This window comes from Armigeres subalbatus, chromosome 1 (assembly GCF_024139115.2).
Source record: "Armigeres subalbatus isolate Guangzhou_Male chromosome 1, GZ_Asu_2, whole genome shotgun sequence".
NCBI lineage: Eukaryota > Metazoa > Arthropoda > Insecta > Diptera > Culicidae > Armigeres > Armigeres subalbatus.
The window spans coordinates 114714838-114730029 of record NC_085139.1 but is presented as its reverse complement, the minus strand read 5'-3'; the positions used below and the strand labels follow the sequence as shown (position 1 = coordinate 114730029).

Sequence of the window (15192 nt, the reverse complement as noted above, 5' to 3'; positions counted from 1 at the left end):
AGTTCTCTGCATCTTTCTTAAATAGGTGTCCAACTAACCATTCTTCCCCTTCCTCAGCATTCGCAAGGAAGTGGCCAGGATAGATCTCGACTCGACTATTGGGGAGTGCATTGTTTTTATTTAAAAGATTGTGATTAGTCCCAAATCAAAATCTGTGGTAACGGATGAAAGTGATGCTACTCTCATACAGTAGTCCAGGCTTGTACAACTTACGCATTTGTGCGGATTGTTCAATGCTTAAGCTAATGCAATGCTAATGCTAATTCACTACTTGTAATTTGAGATTCTATATGTTAACTATTTGGGCATTATTAGTACGAACAGCATTTGGCCAAATCGCCCGAAACCATAATATTATACCCAAACTTTAAAAAATGCAGCTGCTTGTACGAAGTGTTGATTTTTGAAACAACTTTTTGTACTGTGTATGAGCCGTTAGTAATGAAAAAATATGTAATAAAAGGCCCTTGAATAGATTAAGATAGAACGGTAATTTATTTTCGAAAAATGCAATGACAAAAAATCGAGAAAAAATAATGGCTTTCAGTAACAAAATGGAGAAAAATATTCCTGAATGTGAAATCGCTAATTCGCACTTCAAATGCACGGGAAGAACGCAACCATTGCAACGGATTCAGTTTGCAGTGGCATAAATGGTAGACATAGGGGAAGGGGGGCAATATGCTGTAAAGATTTTCATAGATATTTTTACCTCATGCAAGAGTTAAACAATATAGCCAGCCGATGTCATCATAAAGTTTAAGAAAATCTCAATCTTTTAATCTTTATTTTAAAAAAGTGATTATATTTCGTTGCCGGAAAGTCATGAGGCAAGCCTTTCAACTGGCAGCTTTTAGGGAACAACGCACCACGCGTTGGCGAAGCAGAATTCTGGCATAGACTGTGTGTGGAGACGCGTAGTTCATTGTAGGTTAGTCCCATTATGGCGTTTTGTCTCGCCGAAATGTTAGATGCTTCATCAAAATGTAAAAAATTTCGAATTTTGCCTACCTTCTCATCTATTATTTTAGCACTTTTTGCGTTCCCTTTATTTAGAAGACATACACATTTCAGTGGAAATTGGTATCACATCACAGAGTACACTTTAATGTATCAAATGACAAAGTATAACACGTACCTGTTTTCAATGTTTGCTTCGATTTATCGCACTCAAAAAACGAGAAAAAAATCACGCTTCGGATTTGGCTCTGACTATTTGTGCTGTCAAACTACAAGTTTGACATTGCTCAGATTTGTCTTATCTGTCAAGTGTCAAGAGTTATGCAGGGTGGCCCACAACCGGAGACAGCCCCCTTCTCTCGAATTGTATAAATATTTCGGGAGTTGCTTGAAAATGCAATGTTATCATTTCGAACAATTTTCTTTCTCATACAGTAAACTTTATTTATATTATAAAAATCACTATGGGCTTCAAACGGAGATTCCTTCAAGAGTGTTAAATCGTTTCATGATTTCAAAGATTCTTTGAACTTTTTGAAGACACTATGAGGATTATCAATTTGTCCATACTTATGTAGAATTGTTTAAGGTCTATCAGATTCTCAGTAGAATTGAGAGCTTCTTTGAAAAATAAGAAGTGTAAAGAGAGATTTAGGACTGTGGAGATTTTATAGATTTTATTTGGAAACTCTGGGAGATTTTTGAAACGTTTTATTAAATTTTCTTTGTGATTTTATCCATAAATAGGCATAATTAATGCTCAGATTGATAGTACTTAATATTTCTCGTGAATACGTGAATAATTCTGCAGTCTTATGGACTTTCTTGAACCTTTTCCCACATAGTTCAAGGAATCATTGTGGATCTTCAAAACTAGGTTCGAATTTTTCTCAACTCGTATGATCACAAAGTTTATTTTTTATTCTTGGAAGTTTTAAATTCTTTAAGAATTTCAATGAACAGTATCGACTGGTTACGGACTTTCGGAGAACAACAATGAATCGCTGTTATCTTTACTATTATTCATATATCTTTGCAGCTTTCCTGAAATACTTACAAACTTTTTATGGTATTTGCTCAACTCAGTGACTCATGAACTCGTATTAAATAAATTTGATTTCGGCAAATGTTACTTCAGTTCACGAAACTTCAACCCTTGCGTGGATTATGAACTTGTTTCATTTGAATCCCAATTAAGCCCAATTATTTGCCGGTAGTGGCAACTTTAAAAAACATTCCAAGTTTAATATTGTAGGTACTTATAGTTATTACACACGTTGCTCAACTTCAATCAGAGATGCAGTTGTCTATCGTCGTAACTAAAAATGATATTTGCACTATGATTGAGTACCGTCATAGGTCAGATTCAGTTTAGTTATAAAAAATAACACCCTTCAAAAGCTTGTTAACTTGGCGAAATCATTTTGGTCATTAATGCGCTACTTCATTCTCCGTAAGAAATATTGCTTGTAGCTTAAACATGTTTCATCCAAATAATTATCATCCGGCAGAAGGATACTAATTCTTATTTCTAAGAAAACTCATTTTGTAAAAATCACACACTAATAAACTTTACATAGCATTCGATTAGCAATTTATTATTTTGTTTGTCCTTGATTTTTGTTGGTTTCGAACCGATTGTGTCGCGAATGGGTTCACTGTTACACCCCCCTCCCATCTACTCAGGTTTCAGCAACACCAGTCTCGTCCCTTGATTCTCATTTCCCTTGATTCCGCTGCCACCTTGCATGTCATTACTCATATGCTGCTCCACTTTCTTCCCAATCCGAACCCGGCCACACTCGACTCGACCAGTCCAAACTGAACTGCGAAGTGCTGCTGGATGACCTGGCATTCGAAGTGCGATGGGCCGTCGCCGGCGAGAGCATTGTAATCCAACTGGTTGCCAAACTAGGTGAGTAGTTAGCATGGATTCCCCATTTGATAGTAAGCTTCAAGTAAAGAAAAAAAATGAAGAACGAATGACCTCAGATCATGCTCCGCAATTCAAAGCCGACACGCATGCATGTTGGTAACGGGTTTATGAATGAGAGATCGAGCTCTTTCGCAACCTGGCGGCGGTTGTCAACTTGACTAAGATCTGAAAGTCCCGCGTCACTACCGAAAGGTCACTGGGTCAGTGTTGAGAAGCGAGCTTGAGAAAGTGACGGTATAACGTAATCGAAACATCAAAACGATGTCATTCTTCTTCCACTAAGTGCAAGTCATAGTGCAAATTTATTACCCCCGCGCGCTGCTGGCTGGCCCAACCAACAAGTCAAGTGCCATGTGAGCGCGTTGTCGTTAAATGCTATATGCACTCCGGTGACCTGTATTCAGAGGAGGAAGGAAAAAAGCAGAATGCCGAGAGCTACGCGCATAACGACATTGTAATTAAAGTCCGTTGACTTCAGTTGGCGAGAGGTGCTGGTTATCTAATTGTTACTTAACTGATACTATTTTTATGTCGATTATGAAGAAAACATGCTGGGTCGTATTCATTTTTTATTCACTAAATAATTTATTACAGAGGATGGCGAATACATGTCCTTCGGTGTGTCTCCGGATCATTCCCGAAGCGTAATGGTGGGAGCTGATGTTGCGGTCGTTTGGGTCGATAAAGCTACCGGAAAGGGATACGCGCAGGACTATTACTTGGATGCCAAATCGCAGTGTTCGGGAACACGTGGAAGCTGTCCGGATACAAGGATCAACGAGAACAGTAGCTCAATTCGTCTGTTGAACGCTGCTATGGTGAATGGTTATTCGATAGTGACTTATCAACGACCGCTACGGGCTTCAGATCATTTGGATCTACCAATTTTCACCAACGGATCGCAAGCAATCGTTTGGGCCATTGGACCGCTAAACCAACGGTACGAGGTATCATTCCACTCACAGTATTTGAAAAATACCAAACAAGTTGACTTTGGGCGTCAACCGTACTGGAATTGTCCAACTCCGGAATCGGATCAACAGAAGCAGCATGATAATCCACAAAAGCTACAAAGCGTAGAACCCAATCGTCGAGCTGATTCCATGAAACGACCAAATGCGCCTGCCACAGCGCGTCCCCCTGCGAAGGCCGGTGCCTGGGAGATTCCTCCGATTCAATGCTACGAGCCGGAAGATGGAGTGTTCTATGCTCAAATGGGTCCCACTGGAGGAAAACAAGGCTATCCAGCCATCACCGGTGAGTTTAAATAAATCTCAAATAATAGTATTAATTAATATTATTTTTAATATTGCTTCAGGTCATGTCGGATGGGGAATCTCGTGGTATATCAATGGTCTTCTTATTCCGGAAATCAATGTGGTAAGGGGCAAGACCTACACATTTGTTGTCGAAGGAGGAAACGATCCGGAAACACCCGCCAAGTACCATCCATTCTACATCACTGATGATTCCGTCGGAGGCTATGAACACCAAGAGGAAGATGTTCGGAAGGTATTCATGCAGTCTCTGCTGTGATTGATAAAAGTATTTCACAGATTTTTCATTTCTTCTAGAACATTCGAATCTTTGCTGGAGTTCATCAAAACCGCAATGGACAACTGATGCCGACAGGCGTTGGTCGTATCTGCAACTGGACTCCAAATCCCGACGGTCCATCGGCCGATTCGTATCCCTCGTTTGGTGCCTACCAAAGAAGTCTCACCTTGAAATGTGACCCCGGAGAGCCTGGAGTCATCACCTGGACGCCAGATGCCGATACTCCTGATACAGTCTACTATCAGTGCTTCACTCATCGATATCTCGGATGGCGTATCAATGTTCACGACTCGTGCGATGTAGCCTCCTCAAGTGAAATAGATGAAGTCTTCGTTGACCCCAGTGATGAAAGCATCAATGCGGAACCTTCAATCCGACACGAATCCAAACTACTTCCGTCGGAAACATTTCTGGAGCAGCACGAAAATTTTGTTCACAAGAATGACAAAGATGTGATAAAAAATCATAAAATGACTGCCGATCAACCAACTGAGCATTTCAAGTTGGACTTGGAAAATGACCCAGAAATGTCTAAAATCATTGAAGAAGGTATCCGAGCTGCTGAAGACCTTGAAGAAAAACTCCGAAACAACCAGACTTACGTGAACCAAACCACCAATGAACAACAACCTCTGTCCCATGTGGAAATTATGCACCATGGCAAGCCAATTCTTACCTCATCTGGTTTACCGGTCTATCTCCGTCCTCCAAGCAACGGCCCAATGTTCCGACCTGTGAAGCTTCCCATGCGGCGTCCAATCGCCGTTGAACGACGCCCATCAACGGTCGACCGTCCCGCCCGTACAACATCCCACAGCCCTCGATGATCATCAGCCATTATCAAAAACCAGTCAGCCCTCTGATGCGACCTTTCATGCCCAAAAGTAAGCTTCCCGTGAAAGCCATAGCTCCAATCCTACTTCTCGGAGAGCCAACGGAGATCAAACCATTCCGCAAAGCACCTCCACCGCCACCGCTATCCCAACTACAATCGATGGCGCCTCAACCAATCGAAATGATGCTGGTGAAGCCAATGAAAACTGTACCCTACATGGTCCCCGATGTATCGCCCCATCTGACCATGGGTCTCAAGAAAATCGAACCAGCGCCGATCACTCTACCGATCCGTCTTACCAAGCGGCCAATCATGAAGGAACCACCCCAAAACGTGAAACCCATCTTCAAAGCCCCCTACGATGTTCACGAGAACAAAACCCCGATAGACCCTCAATCGAGCACCGGATTCGAACCCAGCTCTGTAGTGGTGGAAAGCGGTTTCAAGCCAATCTACCGCCGGAATGGTATGATGAATGCCGAGTACGACGATCTACTGCGCCATCACGGCGATATGATCCAACGGCGGCAGGACTACGACATTGACGAAGCCATCGAAAGCGACGCACTGATGATCGGCAGCGGTGAGCCACAAAGGCAGGCTTTTGAACCCATGTTCATCCCGTCGCCCTTGGATAGTATGGCTTTGGCTCAGAAATCGGCAGAAGTTGAAGAACGCAAAGCCGCCATGGAACGGTTGACAGGGGACCTGAAGGAAATGAACGTTGAGGAGGGTGAGGACAAAATGGCAATGCCCGACGATCGAGTTGACTCGTATTACCTCCCACCGGCGACGCAAAATGTAGTAAAGGTTTATCCGGAGGGATCTGTCGTGTCGTACGACGGAAAGGCTGTACTCGATGTATCGCTGTTGAACTCGCCAAGCAACGTTCGACAGGAAGCCATAAAATCTGTCTCGAAAACTGAGCAATTCATCAGAGATAATCCTCAATTCGGGCCGTTCCGTGGAGAAATTCCTCCTATTTCTGATTACGTCGCACCAGACTCACATCCAATCTACGGAGTTCGTGGACCCAATTCTGTGCAGTCGCCTGTTTCAGAGTACGCCAACCCCCTGGTCCCCGGAGGCATCAATGCGCACGACAACAAAGATCTCAGCGTGAAACCAATTTCCACGAAACTGTCAATCATCAAGCCAGTTGAAGAACAGCCGGAAGAGTCCCGAAAGAAGCGTGAAGCACATCACCATCCAGACCACCACGGAGATAGCCACGATGATGGCTGGGAAGAGCAACGCAAAGGTGTCAGTAGTGCGTCAACCGCGGTGATGGCCACCTTGTTTTCTGTATTTGCACCTTTAGTATTATTCCGGAGAGCAGCGTGAAATCCCCCCTTGGTAGCTCTCAGTGTTTCCCTCCTGAACACTATGATTTGGATTAAGTATTGTTAGTTAAGTTTTATTTAAAAAAAACACACGCACACCGGTGTAAAAGTGAGCTACAAAATTGTGCTAGAAATTTTACAAACAAACTGTAAATATCAGTAAATATGCCGTTTGATGGCGTTCCACTTAGATCTTAAGCCTACGCTTGATGAGATTGATGACCTCCTGTTGATTCGTTAGACGAGCGTAGTCCAGCGGCATCAGCCGATTCTTATCCCGAATCTTCAGTCGACATTTTTTCTCCAGCAGGTATTTGATGATCTCGGTACTAGCGTGCATGTAGATTGCGCGAAAGATCAACGTCCAGCTGCAACGATCGCGAGCCTCGGTGCTTCCTCCGTGGGTCAAAACGTACTTGAGTATGTGCAAGTTGTTCGTATCTACTGCATAGTGTCCAGCTGTCATCCCAATGCAGTTCGCCGCATTTATGTCGGCTCCATGCTCGAGCAAATGACGAGCGATCTTGATGTTCTTGTTGTAGACTGCCAACTGAAATCGTACAATGATCGTCAATGACGTATTACTATTTCTCCCATTCAATATACTCACATGCAACGGAGTCTCCGAATTATTTGGCACCCCAAGATTCACATTTGCTCCAAACTCAAACAGCAAATCGATCACCTCCAGATTATTGTTTCTCACCGCTTGGTACAGAAACGTCTCTCCATTGACCGGAACGTTGACCAGTTCCGGTTTCAAACTCAAAAGTTTCCGTATCAACGCCGGTTGGCTTTTCTTCACTGCCCGAAAAATCGACATCGTCGACGGGACATCCGGCAGAGTAAACGATTTAAAAATGTTCGATTTTCTCACGTGCACAAACATCTCCTCTTCCTCATTATGTTTCATCGCGGTGATACGGAACGAGTAGCACAGGTTTTGCTCCAGGTTGCGAACCGTGACAGACCACGCCGTTCCCCAGTGCACCATTTGCCATTGGTTGCGCCGGCAGCTGTAGCATTTTTCCACCTTGAACAGATCGAAGGGCGATTCGAGCGGTGCGGAAAAGTCCCACCGGAAGCCGATGGTCGAGGTCGTTTGTTTCGTAAGGTACACGTTGAAGCCATCGTCCGAGTGGATAAGTTTCTCTTGGGACGGACTGGCGGTCATATCCACTACACTTCATTTATCTTTGCTTTACATTTGATTAATAACTTTACCGCCAATATGTGAGTGAATATGTTTCTTGGCGCGTGGTAACGGTTGGATCGATGAACGAACAAGGCGCATGCGTAAAAAATCGACGAAAAGTTCACATTCAGAGCTTTCACTACAGCGCAGTATAGTGGAGAACTGCTAGAACTAACTAAAGCATGGGTATGAATAAAACAAGTGGTAACAGATGGAGTTTATGTGATGCTTTTGAAATGCGAACTGAAGTTTTATACACAAGTCAAACAATTAAAAGAACATTCTGCAAAGTTGCGATTTTTTTTCTTTCGTGGCATGAATTTTAAAATTTAAAAAAGTGTCTACTTTATCATAAGCATGACCCGATCGGTTAATGAGACACTCTGTTACCTCAGTCATTTTTTTAATTTTTTTTTTCAAACAATTCTACGTGCTGTATGACAGGAAATTTAGTGGAGAAAATGCGAAGAATTTCGATTTTGTTCTAGCTCCAACGCTGCGGCCAATTATCAGGTTGCCGTTGAAAGCGCCACGCTGAACCTGCTGTCCAATGCAGGTCAAACAATATTTTGCAGAACAATCACATGTATTTCATTTTAGTCATTACGTTTACATTTATCTTCAGAAAAATCCAGAAAATCAACTTTGCAGGTTTCTAAAGTGTTTAATAGAAATCTCAATTAACATACGCTTTAATTATAATTCGTTTGATTTACGACAAATCTTTGCTCATGGTGTTTCATCAAGAGCAAATCAGGATTCACGAAGATACTGACTGCTTCCAGGAATCTTTGGTTTTTCTCTGGGCTTGACCGTGATAGGGCATGCATCGTTCTTACGCTATTTTTTTGTAAAATTCTTTACTGCGTCTAGCTAACAGTTGGGTAAAATTTATAACTATCAAAACATACATTATTTTCTGAGGTTATAAAAAAATAACAAATGAATTATAGCTTCGAATCATGTTTCGTTTTGTTGTCCATTTCAATGTCTGTCGATAATCCCTTTCGTATGCCTTCCTCTCGTTATTGTCTCCCAAGAAAAAGTTTGTTTGCCTGGTGTCGTGTTCGGAGGAGACGGCTTCATCCGAATCAGCCATCTCTTGTTGCTGCCCGATCCTCAGCAGCTCGGAAGTATTTCTTCTTCCCGCGAAATACATCACAAAACTGAAGGCAAACTCCGCTCATCTGTCACTCACACATCTGGCACTCATGTCCAATGTATATGCCCTCTTATTCAGTTTATATTTCTTATATCATACCCGTCTCAATCCCTACATCTGCCGCCTGTTCTATTCTTTTACAGTTTTATTATCATTATTTTGTTCTTATTTAATTCAAGTTGCTGTTTTAAAATGAGTTTTTTTTTCAGTGCGAGCTTTAAAATTTCGACCGAACGGAGAACTGTGACATTCATGAGATTCACAACAAATTTAAAAAAACTAAACAAATAAACTCATTAGGTTTTTTGTCTGCTAACCCATGAGTGTTTAATAATTCCACATAAGTTTTCCATAGGGGTAACGGCTCAAACCTTGGCCCATTATTGCTACGGTTGAGCACATTTATCGTTATAAATCTTCATATATTGCATTTCCAACCAGAATTATTCCACCAGCCGGCTTGCTTACATTTGGTTTTGACGCCAAATAGCAAAAAAACGACAATGAAAGTCCGCAATATCTCATTTAAACCAGCGAAAGTCTCAAGAGAAATGGACAAAATGTCGGCATCCTTGTCCCTATCATGTGGATAATTTTTCAGCCCACTTGGGACGAGTGATTGTTAATTTCGAACATACGAACGATAAAGATGGGTTTCTGTATATAGTACCAGTCATTTTACATGCGTTGAATAAAAGCAGCATGCAAACAAATAGAGAAAATCAAATCTCGCTTAACTTTTCAAAAGTTCCTAAGTAACATTTTTTTCATGAAATTATTTGAGTACTGTAATCAAAAGCTTTCATATTGGTCTGTTGATTGCGCTATTCAAATTAATTCGTGAAAGAAATGCTACTTAGGACCTTTTGAAAAGTTAAGCGAGAAATCATCATTTTGAGCGTGAATTCTAATTGGTTGCGTGTAAAATACTACCACACTGATTGTGAGAGTGCGTTTTAGATTCCCCTCATAGCACGCTTCATTCATTCATTTATTTAGTCTACATCTAAACAGATAACACTGAATCCACAATTTGACGCCACAATACACGGTTCGAGGCCGCATCTCTCCATCCTCGAATACGCCCCACGCTCGCCAAGTCGTTCTGCACCTGGTCTGCCCATCTCGCTCGCTGCGCTCCACGTCGTCTCGTACCTGCCGGATCGGAAGCGAACATTATCTTTGCAGGGTTGCTGTCCGGCATTCTTGCAACATGCCCTGCCCATCGTACCCTTCCGGCTTTAGCTACCTTCTGGATACTGGGTTCGCCGTAGAGTTGGGCGAGCTCCTGGTTCATTCTTCGCCGCCACACACCGCCAAAGATAGTCCTAAGCACCCGTCTCTCGAACACTCCGAGTGCTTGCAAGTCCTCCTCGAGCATTGTCCATGTTTCATGTCCGTAGAGAACAACCGGTCTTATTAGCGTCTTGTACGTGACACATTTGGTGCAGTGGCGAATCTTTTTTGACCGCAGTTTCTTCTGGAGTCCGTAGTAGGCCCGATTTCCACAGATGATGCGCCTTCATATTTCACGACTGACATTGTTATCAGCCGTTAGCAAGGATCCGAGTTAGACGAATTCCTTGACCACCTCGAAGGTATCCCCGTCTATCGTAACACTGCTTCCCAGGCGGGCCCTGTCGCGCTCTGTTCCGTCCACAAGCATGTACTTTGTCTTTGAGGCATTCACCACCAGTCCAACTTTTGTTGCTTCACGTTTCAGGCGGGTGTACAGTTCTGCCACCTTTGCAAATGTTCGGCCGACAATGTCCATGTCATCCGCGAAACAAATAAATTGACTGGATCTGTTGAAAATCGTACCCCGGCTGTTACACCCGGCTCTCCGCATGACACCTTCTAGCGCAATGTTGAGCAACAGGCACGAAAGTCCATCACCTTGTCTTAGTCCTCGGCGCGATTCAAACGAACTGGAGTGTTCGCCCGAAATCTTCACACAGTTTTGCACACCATCCACCGTTGCTTTGATCAGTCTGGTAAGCTTCCCAGGAAAGTTGTTCTCGTCCATAATTTTCCATAGCTCCTTAAAATCAACGAACAGATGATGCTTTGGGACCTGGTATTCACGGCATTTTTGAAGGATTTGCCGTACAGTAAAGATCTGGTCCGTTGTCAAGCGGCCGTCAACGAAGCCGGCCTGATAACTTCCCACGAACTCATTCACTAATGGTGACAGACGACGGAAGATGATCTGGGATATCACTTTGTAGGCGGCATTAAGGATGGTGATCGCTCGAAAGTTCTCACACCCCAGCTTGTCGCCTTCTTGTAGATGGGGCATATAACCACTTCCTTCCACTCCTCCGGTAGTTGTTCAGTTTCCCAGATTCTGACTATCAATTTGTGCAGGCAAGTGGCTAGCTTTTTCGGGCCCATTTTGATGAGCTCAGCTCCGATACCATCCTTACCAGCTGCTTTATTGGTCTTTAGCTGTTGGATGGCATCCTTAACTTCCCTCAAGGTGGGGCTGGTTGGCTTCCATCGTCCGCTGAACTGACGTAGTCATCTCCTCCGCTGCCTTGACTTTCACTGCCTGTACTCTCAGCGCCATTCAAATGTTCCTCGTAGTGCTGCTTCCACCTTTCGATCACCACACGTTCGTCCATCAAGATGCTCCCATCCTTATCCCGGCACATTTCGGCTCGCGGCACGAAGCCTTTGCGGGATGCGTTGAGCTTTTGATAGAACTTACGTGTATCTTGAGAACGGCACAGCTGTTCCATCTCCTCGCACTCCGCTTCTTCCAGGCGGCGTTTCTTCTCCTGAAAAAGGCGGGTCTGCTGTCTCCGCTTCCGTCTATAGCGTTCCACGTTCTTCCGGGTACCTTGCTGCAGCGCGACCGCCCGCGCTGCGTCCTTCTCCTCCAGAATCTGTCTGCACTCTTCGTCGAACCAATCGTTCCGTCGACTTCGACTCATTACCCGACGTTGTTCTCCACTACGTCGTTGCGTCCTTCTCCTCCAGAATCTGTCTGCACTCTTCGTCGAACCAATCGTTCCGTCGACTTCGACTCATATACCCGACGTTGTTCTCCACTACGTCGTTAATAATTGCACACGCATGTTTATAGATAATTTTACCCGAGCAGCACAAGTCAGACAGAAATGGTTGCAGCAACTTGATTGTGACTGAATCTGGTCACATATAAGTTGCCGTGACCAATGTGTAACAAGTGTGCTGCTAGGGTAGTGTTTTAACATGCCGCCATAAATTCGATGATTTCAAACATGCATTGATCTCATCAGCAGCCGTGGATCGTGGAATTACTGGTAGAGTTTGGCGAAAATCACCAGCCAACAGTATCAAGACACCGCCGAACAGAATTCGCGTGTCCCGAAGATCCTGTAATGTCCGTTCCAACGCTTGCAATGATTTCTTGTGAGCCATGGTGCATTCGTCCCAAACGATTATTTTACACTGCTGCAATACTATGGCCATTGGGCATGTTTTGGAAATGTTACATGTGGGGTTTTCGTTGATTTGCATGTTCAGCGGCAGTTTAAGTGCTGAGTGTGCTGTTCGGCCACCATCTAATAAGGTGGCAGCAATACTCGATGACGCAAGCGCCAATGCGATTTTATTTTGCGATCGAACTGTTGCTAATAGCAGCGAAATCAAAAATGTTTTTCCAGTGCCTCCAGGCGCGTCCAAAAAGTATATTCCGCCACTTTCATCGTTGACAGCTTTTATAATGGTGTCATACGCACTTTTCTGGTTGTGATTCATCTTGGGAATGTTCGATCGCACAGTTTCTTTTAATTCATCGCGATCATAATTAAGCTCTCTTTGCACTTCTTGATTAAATGCAACGTGCATTGAACGATTTGGTGAAATCATTCCTAATTGTGTCAGCATTTTATTAACCATCGTTAAACAGATGTCCTCGATAAGAATGAGCGCTTCATTGTATATTTCCACTCCTATTTCTAGATGTGGATTTGAAGTTGTGAGACGCATTCGGTGTAAGATATCCTCAGTCATATCGTCCTTGTATTTTTCCCACAGATCAATCGGCATTGAAGGAAAGCACGATATAATAATAGAAAATAGTGTGCGTATCTGATTTGGACGTGATGAAAGTACAGCATCGGCAAGTGTGTGATCCCAATGTGCGTCGTTTTCCAACAATCGCAATCGTTGACACGCCTCACGATAAGTCGCACACAATTGTCCATCGACAGTTCGCAAATCTTGGAATGATCGTGGTCCACGAACGTTCACCAACAGCAATCGCAAATAAAAGCATTCATCGTTACTTGGATGCACAGTATAAATACGTCCTAAAGCATCAGTTGAAAATACATTTGGATGACCTTCGACAGGAGCACCTTGTTTGCGCCTTTTGAACGTTTTCAATGATTGATTCCAAACATAGTAGCGTGGCATATCAGTGTAAATATCCATCCATTATGAGGAATCACTCGACATGGCCGTCGATCTATGCACTGCAAGTTATTTGCTTAGGAAGCTCCGCACTTCCTGATAGGATGCTGACGCTACTTCTGGCGAATGCTCGCACTGACTTGTTGACAGATGTATGCGATTGATCAACACGATCAATCTGTCATCATCGTCATCAACAATCATACGCAAGGGGAATGAATGTAAAAGTATAAGGTATGTATGCACCTCACAATCAGCATTTAGCAATGTTCGGGCAAATGGATCACTTTGACACATCGAAAAGAAACTTGTCAATGTGGTTGATGGAGGACGGTCTGCTCTATGAATCGCGTTCTGCGTTGTGAAGTACACTCGTTGTCCATTTTCGAGGTGAACAGCCAGATGAACTACACTGGATTTTGTTTTTACACGATTTACATTTTCTCAATTTTCCGCTCATCCTAAATGTTTAACGCATATTAATTATCATGTGATTTTTCTTCGATTTATTCTGGATTTTTTGAAACATGTTGCGAAGAGTTTGGTGGTAAATTGAAGTCACACGATCAAAAATACGAGCGAAAAAAAAAGCGTGTAAAAACAAAAGCCTGTGTACTGTTGGATGTCTTTCGTGGATTGCAAATGAAAAAATTCTCCAAAATGCCTCATTGCTGCTTACATAACGCCCCATTTGATACTGTGTTACTTCGTCGTTCGCATTTGCCGAATCTACACCAAAAATAGCCATATCGCTTCCCTTGTTAACGTATTTGCAGATGTATTTGATGGATTTCACTGAATTACAATACTCCACATTGATGTGTGCTTCGAATGTTTTGGACAAAAGTGGGGAATAAGGTACTATCCAACGATTGTCTACCTCAATGTTCTGACGATTTAATTTCACAATTGCTGTTTCCCATTGTCATCAGTTGATCGTCGACGATACAACGCATAGCCATCATTACCGGTTACAGTTTCACCGATCAATGCTCTTGGATATTTTTTTTCCATCGACCATACATGGCGAATTCATGTTAAAGGCCCCACATGGTCCATGTATCATGTTCTTCGTCACCACCTCAAACAATCTTGGATCGACATTTGCGTCGGGGATTTCCGCTGATATGACCTGGTCGATTTCATCAGGTCTTATTTTGTCTATCATCCAAATCAAAATGTGGGCATGTGGCAATCCTCGTTTCTGCCACTCTACGGAATACATGTAGCAGCGTATTGCACCGAAACCGCGATACTTCACTATGTAATCCATAAGAGACTTAAGTTTTTGCTTGAAAACGCGTGCAGTAATATCGTGGCGATCAATAGGAGATTGTCCTGGAAACAAAAGTTTCCTTATTTCATTCCACTGCAGATTGCATGTATAAAAGTGATGAATAAATCGGGTCGACCATATTGACGAACGTAAGACATCGCATCTTGTGCATATTCATGCATATGGCGGGGGCTTCCAATATAGGTCGCTGGCAAAATCGTCATTCTACCTAAATTGTTTATATTGCCATCAGCGTTAACTGCATCGCGCAGATGAATGTATTCTTCCGAACGAAGCTTTTGCTGATTCAATCGTATGAAAGTCAATCGCTCAGTTTCGTTTTTCACGTACATATCTACAGCGTACTGGTGGAATAGTTTTCGATATTTCTGGATGTGGTTAGGATCATTTTCGCGAACCATCATTCTGTACGCATAGTAGTTCATGGAACTGACTTTCTTATTTGTTTCTGTTCCTGCAAAATTAGATTTGAAAACAGACATTTATGTTTTTTACTATTAACTGCT

General features: G+C 43.0%; 4 protein-coding genes across 4 annotated transcripts; 2 read left to right on the top strand and 2 right to left on the bottom strand.

The window, feature by feature from the left end:
• Positions 1–3543: 3543 nt before the first annotated feature.
• LOC134206453 (protein Skeletor, isoforms D/E-like) lies at positions 3544–5191 on the top strand. Its single transcript, XM_062682174.1, has 4 exons — positions 3544–4153; positions 4215–4408; positions 4471–5113; positions 5166–5191. Exons 1-4 carry the CDS (start codon positions 3544–3546, stop codon positions 5189–5191), a joined length of 1473 nt encoding a protein of 490 aa, XP_062538158.1.
• Positions 5192–5222: 31 nt separating this feature from the next.
• LOC134204979 (protein Skeletor, isoforms D/E-like) lies at positions 5223–6821 on the top strand. Its single transcript, XM_062679830.1, has one exon. The coding sequence runs from the start codon at positions 5277–5279 to the stop codon at positions 6630–6632; it is 1356 nt and encodes a 451-aa protein (XP_062535814.1). The 5' UTR covers positions 5223–5276; the 3' UTR covers positions 6633–6821.
• Positions 6815–7827, bottom strand: LOC134204982 (putative ankyrin repeat protein RF_0580). The gene is made up of 2 exons (XM_062679832.1): positions 7242–7827; positions 6815–7181 (listed from the first exon to the last, which is right to left on the bottom strand). Exons 1-2 carry the CDS (start codon positions 7803–7805, stop codon positions 6819–6821), a joined length of 927 nt encoding a protein of 308 aa, XP_062535816.1. The 5' UTR covers positions 7806–7827; the 3' UTR covers positions 6815–6818.
• Positions 7828–12186: 4359 nt separating this feature from the next.
• Positions 12187–13023, bottom strand: LOC134206452 (uncharacterized). The gene has a single exon (XM_062682173.1). The coding sequence runs from the start codon at positions 13021–13023 to the stop codon at positions 12187–12189; it is 837 nt and encodes a 278-aa protein (XP_062538157.1).
• Positions 13024–15192: the final 2169 nt, after the last annotated feature.

Excerpts from the sequence above, each read along its gene's own strand:
- LOC134206453 (XM_062682174.1), top strand. The coding sequence starts at position 3,544 with ATGGTGGGAGCTGATGTTGCGGTCGTTTGGGTCGATAAAGCTACCGGA. Across the intron at positions 4,409-4,470 it reads AAGAGGAAGATGTTCGGAAG|AACATTCGAATCTTTGCTGG; the intron begins GTATTCATGCAG and ends CATTTCTTCTAG. Across the intron at positions 5,114-5,165 it reads TGTGGAAATTATGCACCATG|CAACGGCCCAATGTTCCGAC; the intron begins GCAAGCCAATTC and ends CCGTCCTCCAAG.
- LOC134204979 (XM_062679830.1), top strand. The coding sequence starts at position 5,277 with ATGATCATCAGCCATTATCAAAAACCAGTCAGCCCTCTGATGCGACCT.
- LOC134204982 (XM_062679832.1), bottom strand. The coding sequence starts at position 7,805 with ATGACCGCCAGTCCGTCCCAAGAGAAACTTATCCACTCGGACGATGGC. Across the intron at positions 7,182-7,241 it reads ATTCGGAGACTCCGTTGCAT|TTGGCAGTCTACAACAAGAA; the intron begins GTGAGTATATTG and ends GTACGATTTCAG.
- LOC134206452 (XM_062682173.1), bottom strand. The coding sequence starts at position 13,023 with ATGCCGATTGATCTGTGGGAAAAATACAAGGACGATATGACTGAGGAT.